General features: G+C 40.4%; 1 protein-coding gene across 2 annotated transcripts; it reads left to right on the top strand.

Annotated features, from left to right (window-relative positions):
• Positions 1 to 6,856, top strand: LOC117399020 (cardiotrophin-1-like). Of its 2 annotated transcripts, none has more exons than XM_033998119.3 (3): positions 1 to 270; positions 4,565 to 4,683; positions 5,214 to 6,856. In XM_033998119.3, the coding sequence occupies exons 1-3, from the start codon at positions 255 to 257 to the stop codon at positions 5,658 to 5,660; spliced, it is 582 nt and encodes a 193-aa protein (XP_033854010.2). In that variant the 5' UTR covers positions 1 to 254; the 3' UTR covers positions 5,661 to 6,856. The 2 variants fall into 2 exon arrangements, with proteins under 2 accessions (XP_033854010.2, XP_058868538.1); XM_059012555.1 differs by lacking the exon at positions 1 to 270 and adding an exon at positions 372 to 789.
• Positions 6,857 to 13,843: the final 6,987 nt, after the last annotated feature.

Genomic DNA, 13,843 nt, shown 5'->3' with positions numbered 1-13,843 from the left:
TGTCTGAATACGTTTTCAGACGGTGTGCTATTGGCGGAAACGGGGGTGGGGGCGTCTCGATGTCCGGCGCTTGGATGGCGCTGGTCGACGCAGTACCGGGAGGAGGTACGGGAGTTTGAGGAGGGAGGTGTGTTAAGTTTGGAAGTTAAAAAGATCCGAATACGCGCGCCGTCCGGACGGATAGGACAGACAGCGGCAGGCTGAGGCTTCGTTTTTATTTCACAAGTCAATATACAAAAGTACGACTGACGGTCATGGAAGTGATAAGAGGTATGTGAAACTGATAGCGAAGTTACAGCGTTATATTGTGTTTCCTTTCCTTTGGCTAGGCTTGTGGATTCCTATCGAAGTTTAAATAGCTTGTGGGCTAATATTATACAAACGTAATCCACCGCATTCGCCTAATTCTTAGCTGACGCAGGTACTAAAAATAATCTACTCGTTGTGTATCGGTTTTATTTGGAGAGAACATGCGTTTGATATGTGTAGCTAAACGCAGGCTATGATCCACACACTAGGGGAAAAAAACATTCTAAATATTTTCTTTCTGTGTTTGCATGTAAGATCTGGGTTTAAACGTCGATCGGTTATTTTAAATGCGCCTCTTGCTAGCACAGACCAGTAAAGTCGTTCGTAGGCTCAACATGGCGATTTATATGAACGATGTGGGGTGTTCCATTGTATAGAAGTGTCGATGAAAGAATGATCCTGACAGACAGACGGGAGTCTCGGTAAATATGTAGATTCTGATGCTTTCACTAAGAAGAATAATTTCTGTTTTAAATGGAGGTGAGCTACCTGTAACATTCTTGGTGAGGTTTAAATAAACAAGCTTATAAAAATGTTACGATGATAAATCTGCTCGGTGTGTTTACAATGCTTCCCTATGCTTTACCAGACCTCTCTGTGCTTTACAATGCTTCCCTATGCTTTACCAGACCTCTCTGTGCTTTACAATGCTTCCCTATGCTTTACCAGACCTCTCTGTGCTTTACAATGCTTCCCTGTGCTTTACCAGACCTCTCTGTGCTTTACAATGCTTCCCTATGCTTTACCAGACCTCTCTGTGCTTTACAATGCTTCCCTATGCTTTACCAGACCTCTCTGTGCTTTACAATGCTTCCCTATGCTTTACCAGACCTCTGTGTGCTTTACAATGCTTCCCTATGCTTTACCACACCTCTCTGTGCTTTACAATGCTTCCCTGTGCTTTACCAGACCTCTCCGTGCTTTACAATGCTTCCCTGTGCTTTGCCATACTTCTCTGTGCTTTACAATGCTTCCCTATGCTTTACCAGACCTCTCTGTGCTTTACAATGCTTCCCTATGCTTTACCAGACCTCTCTGTGCTTTACAATGCTTCCCTATGCTTTACCAGACCTCTCTGTGCTTTACAATGCTTCCCTATGCTTTACCACACCTCTCTGTGCTTTACAATGCTTCCCTATGCTTTACCGCACCTCTCTGTGCTTTACAATGCTTCCCTATGCTTTACCACACCTCTCTGTGCTTTACAATGCTTCCCTATGCTTTACCAGACCTCTCTGTGCTTTACAATGCTTCCCTATGCTTTACCAGACCTCTCTGTGCTTTACAATGCTTCCCTATGCTTTACCGCACCTCTCTGTGCTTTACAATGCTTCCCTATGCTTTACCGCACCTCTCTGTGCTTTACAATGCTTCCCTATGCTTTACCGCACCTCTCTGTGCTTTACAATATATAAACATTTTAAAGAGAATAACATCGAAAGGGGGTGCTGTCGTTGGAACATATTACTAATAAACAATAATGGAGGATGACTTTGTAATGGCTTTTGTGTGGACTGACGTTTGCTCTACTGCCGCTGCTATTGTGTTCCAGTTAGAGATTTGACAGCGTGTTTTTGAACGCGCTCTGTGTGGGAAATCTCGGGTTATCCAAGCGATAAGCGATGTTACTTAGCGAGAAAAAAAAAAACGTAGAAGGTCGCTGACAATAGGCTTTTAGAACCGCTGTTTATTTCTGAAAGTTTATAATTGAAGTTAATTATATACGCGTCCTTCACAATACACACTATTACGCACCACGAATTACAGCTAATGCTTTAATACTTGTGCGTGTCATTCTGGGGGAGAGTTTATCCGGAGTTCAAGATGATCGCTGGGCACGCCTCTGCCAACACGCATTCTTGAGCTGAAAGAATCTGATACCCTAACATCAGCGCAGTAGCAATACACCTCGGAATGTTTTATTTAAAAAAAAGAGAATCAATCTTTATTTTATATAGCGCCTTTCATAGTGGAGCACCATCACAAAGCGCTTTACAAGATGCAGTAACAACAAGAAAATCAATAATACTTTAATATTCATAATACATGCTATACAGTTAAAAAAACCAAAAATGTACTAATAAAAAGGTTGCCGAACTTTGAATGAACCGTAACAGTTTACCTACATGTGATTCAGTACGGCAGTATTGCGTGACATCAGCGTGTTGTGATATACCGGAGCGCAGCGGGTTTCAACCTCTCTCAAAATCTCAAGATTTTTATAGGTCCTGATCGACTCCCTACTGAAATGAATGACCTGCTCCAATCCTCTACAATCCCCCGGGGGACGGTACATCTACAGTAAATGCCTTCACATAATGTGGTGGGGGTGGGGTTAGTCAAATTTAAAATGAACACCACACTTGAATCCACTGGGTATACCTGGACAAGACTTCTGCTGCATGTACTGCAATAGAGATTTTTAAAGTGTTCGACTAGTTTCTCAAATGAAACTCTTTTTTTTGGGGGGGTACAGTATATTTTACAGTACCTCTGTAATCCAGCACGATAGATAATCCATCGCAATTTGTTTTACTTGTAAATGAGAAAATCTGTCGTCTTGTTTGCACAAAATGTACACAGAGACGAGCCCTGTGCAAACTACAGTCGCGTTTGCAATTTCCTCCAGTAATTATTCCTGCGTTCTTGACTTTGAAGCGAGGCTGTGGGGAGTGTAAAGGAGTATTCGCTAGAAAGTGTACTGAGGGCACCAGATGATTCTAGGGTGTTTGCGAAAGGTGGGCACTCCCACCTTTGATTTCCCGAGCTAGGCAACTCTACAAAATCAACCCACGCTCACCCTAACCCCAGCCCTAAAACCTAACCCTAGCCGTAAACCTAACCATTAACAATCATCTGATGCCCTCAGGACAGTTTCTGTGCACAGAGGTGTCTTCTGTTGCGGGGGTTGTGGGAGACGGCGCGATGATTACAGGAACTCTTCAGAAAGAATGCCGGGGGAGGGTGGGATAGATGAACAGGTGGAGCTGGGAAGGTGATTCAGAGACTGGTGCATACGAGACGCTGCACAACTACTTTTGTTTTTCCATGTGTGGTCATCCCTTTTCATGTTTCACTTATGTTGTCCCACATATGTTTGCCACTGTAATTTTGTAGTTTTCCTGTAGTTTAACATGCATTTACCATAGTTTACTATGGTTTGCCATATTTAATATGCTTTACCAGACCTTTCTGTGCTTTACAATGCTTCCCTATGCTTTACCAGACCTCTCTGTGCTTTACAATGCTTCCCTATGCTGTACCACACCTCTCTGTGCTTTACAATGCTTCCCTATGCTTTACCAGACCTCTCTGTGCTTTACCAGACCTCTCTGTGCTTTACAATGCTTCCCTATGCTTTACCACACCTCTCTGTGCTTTACAATGCTTCCCTATGCTTTACCAGACCTCTCTGTGCTTTACAATGCTTCCCTATGCTTTACCAGACCTCTCTGTGCTTTACAATGCTTCCCTATGCTTTACCAGACCTCTCTGTGCTTTACAATGCTTCCCTATGCTTTACCAGACCTCTCTGTGCTTTACAATGCTTCCCTATGCTTTACCAGACCTCTCTGTGCTTTACAATGCTTCCCTATGCTTTACCACACCTCTCTGTGCTTTACAATGCTTCCCTATGCTTTACCAGACCTCTCTGTGCTTTACAATGCTTCCCTATGCTTTACCAGACCTCTCTGTGCTTTGCAATGCTTCCCTATGCTTTACCACACCTCTCTGTGCTTTGCAATGCTTCCCTATGCTTTACCACACCTCTCTGTGCTTTACAATGCTTGCAATGCTTCCCTATGCTTTATCAACACAACACCATCATACAAACTCAAAGTACTTGTAACTAACAAGTTAGTCCATCCATTGATTTCTATAGGTTTCAGTCCTGCAGTGTGGAAGAAATGGCGGTTCTAGAACGTGTTATCGAATAGTACTCTAGGTAAAGAGATCTGTTTGCGAGTCATGCTTTTACATTTCTGTAACCTAGTGTGGTAGCAGATGTCATGTTTTAAGATGAAAACACATGTTTGCTGTAAGATGGGTTTCTTTCAAGACTGCACATTTGAGACCCGTGTGGGTGATAGACGTGCACAATGGGTAAGGTTGCTGGTGGATTTATTTTGTTCGCTACAATTAATGTAAAACAAAATCATAAAATGAAAGTTGAAGTTATACATGTTAAATCCCTAACCATGTGATCACCTCCCCTCTCCCCACTCCCCCACCCCCGCCCCCCCCCCCCCCACAGCCAAAAAAGCGCCCATCCAGTGCTCCCTCCACAACCCGGACAATGATCACGTCATCCGACAGACGCACAACCTTTCCAAACTGCTGCTCAGCCACTCCCAGGATCTGCTGAAGGAATATGTAAGAAAGAACTCCACATTTACAGAATAAAGGGAAGGGAGACGGGGGGGGGGACGCGGGGGGGGACCGTCCAACCAATAAATAAATTTAACCAGGAATCTCATTGACCAGAGTAGTGTCTGTGAAATGGGTGTTGAATGAAGGCTGCAGTTCCATACTGTTTACTGTGATCCTAATGCTGCATTTGCTAACATAATGACATCTAGGTATTACACTGTTTTTTAAAACAGTATTAAACTACTGCCATTTCTTCTGTACCATTCTGTATATACCAGGGATGGGAATACGGCTCCCGTTGCACAGCGGTGTGGTCCAGTCCTGGTTTCACTAGGAGTTTAATAATCAGACACACCTGAGCTTGTTATCTAGACACACTGGGGGCTGATCAAGCTGGCAGTAAAACCTGGAATGGATGACACTGCTGTGCAATAGGAGTCTGATTCCCTTCCCTCTGTACTATTTATATCCGGTCATAACGATGCCTCCTGATTTTTTTTTTTTTTTTTTTTTTCTCCTCCTCCTTTGTACAGCTCAAATGCCAGGGAGATCCATTCAACCAATCGGACTTCCGTCCTTCTCCTTCTAGCCAACCCGACCTACCCAGACCGCTCCCCGAAATGTGGCACTCGCTCACGGACGAAGAGCGCCTCCTGGACAACTTCACCGCTCACTTCCTGCTCTCCCATCACCTGCGTCACACGCAGGAGGAGCAGAAAGAGCTGAACCCGAACGCGGCGGTCCTGCACGCGCTGCTGGAGACATCCCTGAACCGAACCTGCCACCTGCTGGCAAACATCAGAGCCGTCATGGACAACATGGGCGTGGCGCCGCCGGATCTCGACGCGCCGTTGCCCGGCAACATCACCATCTTCGAGCAGAAAGTGAAGGGTTACTGGGTGTGCGAAGGGAGCAGAGACTGGCTGGAGAGAACGGAGAGAGATTTCGCGTCACTGGTGGATAAATTGCCCAATTTCTGAACGCCTTGGACTGAGGGAAATTGATAAATAAGGCGGGTAAGATTTGGAATCTGGTCACACTTTTGTGTATTCCTTGCATCTCGTTGAAAACGGATTTCTGAAATGACTCGGACTGAAGAAATAATAATTTAAAAAAAAAACATAAAAGACTGGTGCGAGTATAATTTTTTTTAAAATCTGGCCATCGTTCTCTGAATTTCGCCTGAGGAAATGGTCAAGTCAGCAGTTGCCTCAACGGACAGGCAATCCAGCAAATTTCAATACGGATATGAAACTGTGATATAGAAAACATATCAAATACTACTGTGTCTGCATAGATATATACAGCTGTAATCCAGTGCGCTGGCATTGCCTGCTGTGTGCTGGGCAGAGCCTCGCTGTACCCAGGGCAATGCTGGCAGGACCGCACTGTATAACACTGATATAAAACCCTGCACAGAACTACAGCAGCTACCCAACACAGAGGTGTCTATATAAAGGCATTTAGTTAAACTAATTATTCAGCCAGCATTGCCCTGGGTACAGTACAGTACAGCACAGCGAGGCTCTGCCCAGCAGCCAGCATGCAATGCCAGCGCACCAGATTACAACTTCCTATAGACACCTCTGTGTTGGGTAGCTGCTGTAGTTCTGTGCAGGGTTTTATATCAGTGTTATACAGTGCTGTGTGCTGGGCAGAGCCTCGCTGTACCCAGGGCAATGCTGGCAGGACCGCACTGTATAACACTGATATAAAACCCTGCACAGAACTACAGCAGCTACCCACCTGCGCCATGCATCAATCTGAATTCGTTCCTATTTGAATAAAGGACGTTTTACATCAAAACACAAGCAATACTAACGAGATCCCTGACTCGTGAGGCATGCTGGATATTGCATACCACCACTTTAAAAAAAGAGCTATTAAAACACAACACTAAAATATGTCATACTGTGTGTGTGTGCTAAAAAATATATATATCATATAAAATCATGTTTAGTATTCCCTGCCTACTGTAATGTAATGTTGAAACGGTTTGATGTGTAGTTTTTGTGTGCATGCTGTGAAATAATCCAATGGATGAACTGTGAACGATGTGGAGCGCTTGTGCGGTATCCCTCCATTTAACTGCACGGGTTAACTAATTGAAAACTGTTAATCAACTACTGGAATCGAGTTGCAATAAACACTGAATAAAACACTGTTATTAAACACATTCGCTGAAACGACTGTATGTGTGTTTTGTCTGTCTGTTTCAGAAGTTTGATATATATATATATATATATATATATATATATATATATATATATATATATATATATATATATATATATAATATTTTTTATATATAAAAAAAATCCATACAGGCCACTAGTGTATGTGGGCTGGGGGCCAGTGATCATTTTAAATGGATTTTAAAGATGGTCGGCATTCCTTTAAAGGGAGGACAGTTATAATGTTAATATGAGGCAAGAGAATGGGGTTTTGAAGAAATACATTACTGGTTTTATCAAACAAAAAAAAAATTGCCTGCATTTTATAAAGACGAATATATCAGTATTTTAATAAACTCTTGTTTCGTACAAAGACTACAAGAATCTGGAACTTTTTAGGAAGACACAGTGGAGAAAACTCGGGGCTGAAGAAAAGCTGCAAGAGAGGCTCATGGGAACTGTAGTTTTTCTGGTTTTAAATCTGTAGGCGTTAACGATGCTTTTGTTGTTATTTTTTTGTTTGTTTTATGAAACTTTCCTGGAGTATAAAGCATATAACTAAACAGGATTGCGGTAAATTGATTTTTAAAATCAATTCTCGATTTCAATGCCTTGGCTTGAACGCACATACTTTAAATATTGTAAATACAGACAACAGAAAATAACGATAAGAAAATAAATACTTTTATGTCTCGAAACATTATTTTGTGTTGAGAAAAGCATATGTCACGGTAGAAATGTCTCACAATGACAATATTTTAAAATAACTATTAAAATCATTTTTCATTATTCTATATAAAATGTAATTTTTATAAGATTATTATTATTATTATTATTATTATTATTATTATTATTATTATTATTATTTATTTCTTAGCAGACGCCCTTATCCAGGGCGACTTACAATCGTAAGCAAATACATTTCAAGTATCACAGTACAAGTAATAATACAATTAAGAGCAAGATAAATACAATGACTTTGGTCAAATAAGGTGTCATATTTGGGTTACCAGGCGTTGCTTTACCACACAGTTTTCAGCCTGAATTTGTATCCCTGCCTAAACCAGTAACGTGATTAAATCATCCCGGTTTTGCCATTGTATTCACGTTAAAAAAAACTTATAACAGTGTGCTCAGCAAGTACTCTATAACATCATGCAGATACTAAAACATAACACACTGTAAAATACTACTCAGCAAGACGTAAAACAAACGAGGTCCTGTAAGTTACTCTGCAGCAGCAGTTGTGATGCATAGTTATTATTATTATTATTTATTTCTTAGCAGACGCCCTTATCCAGGGCGACTTACAATTGTTACAAGATATCACATTGTACATTATTTCACATTATACAGATATCATATTATTTTTACATACAATTACCCATTTATACAGTTGGGTTTTTACTGGAGCAATCTAGGTAAAGTACCTTGCTCAAGGGTACAGCAGCAGTGTCCCCCACTGGGGATTGAACCCACGACCCTCCGGTCAAGAGTCCAGAGCCCTGACCACTACTCCACACTGCTGCTAGAACATAACATAGTTAGAACATAAGTTCATCCCCTTGTGTCTGTAAGTCGCTTTGGATAATAATAATAATAATAATAATAATAATAATAATAATAATAATAATAATAATAATAATAAATATATGGATATGTTTAATATTTAATATGATTTTTACCTTCCTAGACCATGTTTAGTTTTTACAATTTTATCTGGGCGATGCCACCAGCCAAGTTAGTCACACTTGTGTCTTGACTAACATCATTTTAAAAATGGTTTAGAAAGGCTGTGTGGTCCAGCGGTTAAAGAAAAGGGCTTGTAACCAGGGGGTCCCCGGTTCAAATCCCACCTCAGCCACTGACTCACTGTGTGACCCTGAGCAAGTCACTTAACCTCCTTGTGCTCCGTCTTTCGGGTGAGACGTAGTTGTAAGTGACTCTGCAGCTGATGCATAGTTCACACACCCTAGTCTCTGTAAGTCGCCTTGGATAAAGGTGTCTGCTAAATAAACTAATAATAATAGATAAATATGTTACTTTTTTTTTTTTTTTTAATTATGATTGTGTAATATTATATGTAGTTATTTTCACTGCTTCAGGGTGAATTGAAGAAAACATATTTGTATTCACTTTTCATGCGCTGATACCTCCGTGCACACCCAAAGCGCTATCAGGGCCAGACCAACCGAAAACATATTCTGAGAAATGTCCTGCCTTAGCTTGGCAACCCTAGACTGTGTGTCGCTGTGCAGATTATTATTATTTATTTCTTAGCAGACGCCCTTATCAAGGGCGACTTACAATTGTTACAAGATATCACATACAATCACCCATTTATACAGTTGGGTTTTACTGGAGCAATCTAGGTAAAGTACCTTGCTCAAGGGTACAGCAGCAGTGTCCCCCACCTGGGATTGAACCCACGACCCTCCGGTCAAGAGTCCCGAGCCCTAACCACTACTCCACATTGCTGCCCGCAGGTTGTTTAACAGAAACAGTCCTATTTCTGTTCAATTCAGTCCAGAAATCTGATAACCTAATTAAACAGCAGCATTTCAAAAGTGCTGTACTGAATGTCCCGGAACAGCAGCTGTACTGGGCTGTTATTATTATTAACAATGTTATTTAAAAAAATAAAATAATAATAATAATTGTGCAACGCAATACAAATGTTAGCTATGAAGGCTAAGCACGTCTCTGAATTAAATCAGTAAAAACGATCAATTGTATACAAAACAAACTGTTCAATCTGTACACCAATAAAATTAAGCTGGGAAAGAAACGTATTTTTAAAACAGTGCTTCACACTAAACCTGTAAAATAGGTGCTTATGAATGCTATCTGAAAACTTTGTTGTGAAGTTCCTTGTGAAGCAAAAAATCTATTTATACCGATTATTTATTTGTGATTTAGAACAATTCAATTGTTGCAACACACACACACACACACACACACATATATATATATATATATATATATATATATATATATATATATATATATATATATATATATATATATATATATATATAATAGAGAAAAGTGTAAGGTGCTGCACGCAGGCAATAAAAATGTGCATTATAAATACCATATGGGAGATACTGAATTTGAAGAAGGAATCTATGAAAAAGACCTAGGAGTTTATGTTGACTCAGAAATGTCTTCATCTAGACAATGTGGGGAAGTTATAAAAAAGGCCAACAAGATGCTCGGATATATTGTGAGCAGTGTTGAATTTAAATCAAGGGAAGTAATGTTAAAACTTTACAATGCATTAGTAAGACCTCACCTAGAATATTGTGTTCAGTTCTGCTCACCTCGCTACAAAAAGGATATTGCTGCTCTAGAAAGAGTGCAAAGAAGAGCAACCAGAATTATCCCGGGTTTAAAAGGCATGTCGTATGCAGACAGGCTAAAAGAATTGAATCTATTCAGTCTTGAACAAAGAAGACTACGCGGCGATCTGATTCAAGCATTCAAAATCCTAAAAGGTATAGACAATGTCAACCGAAGGGACTTTTTCGACCTGAAAAAAGAAACAAAGACCAGGGGTCACAAATTAGATAAAGGGGCATTCAGAACAGAAAATAGGAGGCACTTTTTTACACAGAGAATCGTGAGGGTCTGGAACCAACTCCCCAGTAATGTTGTTGAAGCTGACACCCTGGGATCCTTCAAGAAGCTGCTTGATGAGATTCTGGGATCAATAAGCTACTAACAACCAAACAAGCAAGATGGGCTGAATGGGGCCTCCTCTCGTTTGAAAACTTTCTTATGTTCTTATATCGATAAACGCTACGGTGAGCGTTTACAGTAGCCCTGGTTACAGGAGATATGGTTGAAGCTGGGGCGAGTCGTTATCACGCCACTGCAGGAATTATGCCTCAACAAAAATAATAAGACATTGATATTTAAACAAAATCCTGTCTCGCGTCCAAAGGACAGCCGATGATGTCACGGGTCTTATATAAGACGAAGGCTCTTTCTCGTCGTGTCACACTTATTGAAGGAGAAGGTAAGTGAACGTCTACTTATTACTAATACTATGCTTGCAAAACTTCTGTTATAAAAACCACTTAGTTAACTCAGTGTGTGCTGCTCTGCCTGCGGTTTTGTAATAACAGTTTTTAGTAACATTACAGAAGAGGAATGCATGTACTCTTGTACTATTGTATTACTTCTATTGTAACACTTGAAATGTATTTGCTTACGATTGTAAGTCGCCCTGGATAAGGGCGTCTGCTAAGAAATAAATAATAATAATAATAATAATAATAATAATAATAATAATAATAATAATAATAATAATAATAATAATAATATGTTAAATATCTTTCTCTTTCTCCCTCTACCTTTCACTCTCTTCATTCCTTCCACGACCTCCCTCTCTTTCTCACCCCACCTCCCCCCTTCTCTCTGTCTTCTCTTTCCCTCACCTCTCCCTCTGCTTCTCCCCCTTTCCTTACTTCTCCCCCCCTCGTTCCCTTCTATTTCCCCCTCTCCATAATCCCCATGCTGTGCGTTCAGTTCTCTGTCTGTCTGCGACCTGCCTCTCACTTCATACAACAGCTGAACCCTCGTCAGGACACCACAGAAGATGGAGAATATACTGCAGAGTCACATTCAGCGTACTCTAGACAAACTAGACAGCAATGGGCTGAAAAGGTTCAAGGACGAACTGGGCAAAACAAAAGTCGATGAGCAACACATTTCCACGGGGAAGCTTCAGGATGCGAGGAACAACGCAGAAGTAGCTGGCTTGTTATTCAGCCATTTCCACAACCGCGCTGGCGAGGTCGTGATATCGGTATTAAAGACCATTAACAAGACAGACCTGTCTACGGAGCTGGAAGGTAAGCAGAGAGCTATGTGACACAACACCGTTTAATGTGTGCGAAATAAGAACAGAATGTGCTCTGAACTAACATTTGATAGAATTACATTTTGCTCTGTAGCTTTAATTATTATTATTATTATTATTATTATTATTATTATTATTATTATTATTATTATTATTATTATTATTATTTATTTCTTAGCAGACGCCCTTATCCAGGGCGACTTACAATCGTAAGCAAATACATTTCAAGTGTTACAATACAAGTAATACAATAAGAGCAAGAAATACAATAACTTTTGTTCAATAGTATTGCTGTTGTTTGCTTATAAGCTTTGTCCACACGATTTCCTTGAAAGACCAGCCCTAAAACTAAATGAGAATTCCTAAACGGGTCGACCCATTATGGAACGGTACAAGCACAATTCTAGAACAATAAACCCGTAATAATCGTACAGTCTGTATTGAACCATGTGCAAATCGACCCTTCCACAGTAAACGCATTATCGAGTGTGCGATGGCTTCTCGGTTCTATATTGAGCACAGTGAGGAATACCGAGATCATCTTAATATTGAATTCATAGGAAAACTATATTTTTAGCAGCGTATAAACTGCTGACACAGGTATCCCCCTCTATATAGAATTAACTAATTTTGCTTCATAAAGTCGAATGAAACCTGCTGAATAATGTTACGTTAACATATTCAATTACATACCACTTTGTAGTTTCCCATATATGTAATGAAAAACTGATAATTGAAAAATGTGACATTTTGAAATCTAACATGACATACTACTGTACTGCTATTATTATTTATTTCTTAGCAGACGCCCTTATCCAGGGCGACTTACAATTGTTACAACATATCACATTATTGTTTTTTGACATACAATTACCCATTTATACAGTTGGGTTTTTACTGGAGCAATCTAGGTAAAGTACCTTGCTCAAGGGTATAGCAGCAGTGTCCCCCACCTGGGGTTGAACCCACAACCCTCCGGTCAAGAGTCCAGAGCCCTAACCATTACTCCACACTGCTGCCCGGCTTCTGGTAGACTTTTGCGATATCATTTTGTAGTATCTGATTACAAGATTTAAAAAAAAATATCTAAATTGTGTTCATATATACACTGCTGTGCAAAAGTCTTAGACATGTGGCATTTTAGTACTCGGATGCATTATGAGCATCAACAATTTCCTCAAAGCCTCCGCTAGTGTTTTCTGCTATTATAACAACCTTGACTCGCATAAAGAAGGAAACCCATTGAGTGAAATCGCTCTCATCGCTCGATTTTCAAGGTGTGGTATCCGAAGCACAATCAACAAGCACAGAGAAACATCACCTGTAATTGAGATAGGACTGGAAGACCCAAAAAAGCTGTCTAATAAGGACGAGCGACACCTGAAGATAATATCCTTAAGGAATAGAAAGAAGACAAACATTGAATTGACAACAGAACTGGCAGAAGGCCATTCTTGAAATCAGGACTTGAAGGATGTGTTGCAGTAAGAATACCTCTGTTAAGAAAGGGGAACGAGACTAAAAGGCTAAAATATGCACAAGAACACAGAAACTGGACGATGGAACAATGGTCAAAGGGGCTTTGGACTGTTACTGGATATCGCTGTTATATTGCATGAACAAGCCAGAACTTGGAGGCTGTGTGGTCCAGTGGTTAAAGAAATAGGCTTGTAACCAGCAGGTCCCCGATTCAAATCTTACCTTAGCCACTGACTCATTGTGTGACCCTGAGCAAGTCACTTCACCTCCTTGTGCTCCGTCTTTCGGGTGAGACGTAGTTGTAAGTGACTCTGCAGCTGATGCATAGTTCACACACCCTAGTCTCTGTAAGTCGCCTTGGATAAAGGTGTCTGCTAAATAAACACATAATAATAATAAGTGGCCAGTGAGTTGATAGGGAATATGAATTCTGATTATATTATTATTATTATTATGAGTCAGGTGTTATCGATGTTGTATTGCTAGTATGTTGTATTGTAGGGATGAGCAGCTTACAGACGCAATGATGCAGGATGTTGCAAAGATGGACGTACAACCAGAGCTCCAAAACACAGTTCTTTCTTTAAGCCAGCCAGTCAGAACGTGAATATAAAGACAGGAACACAATGACATTTATACTAAT

The sequence above is a fragment of the Acipenser ruthenus genome, chromosome 44 (assembly GCF_902713425.1).
Source record: "Acipenser ruthenus chromosome 44, fAciRut3.2 maternal haplotype, whole genome shotgun sequence".
Classification (NCBI taxonomy): domain Eukaryota; kingdom Metazoa; phylum Chordata; class Actinopteri; order Acipenseriformes; family Acipenseridae; genus Acipenser; species Acipenser ruthenus.
This window is presented reverse-complemented; position numbering and strand designations above follow the sequence as displayed.

Coding starts and splice junctions, on each gene's coding strand:
- LOC117399020 (XM_059012555.1), top strand. CDS start 750: ATGCTTTCACTAAGAAGAATAATTTCTGTTTTAAATGGAG. Junction 790..4,564: donor AATTTCTGTTTTAAATGGAG/GTGAGCTACCTG, acceptor CCCCCCCCACAG/CCAAAAAAGCGCCCATCCAG. Junction 4,684..5,213: donor AGGATCTGCTGAAGGAATAT/GTAAGAAAGAAC, acceptor TCCTTTGTACAG/CTCAAATGCCAGGGAGATCC.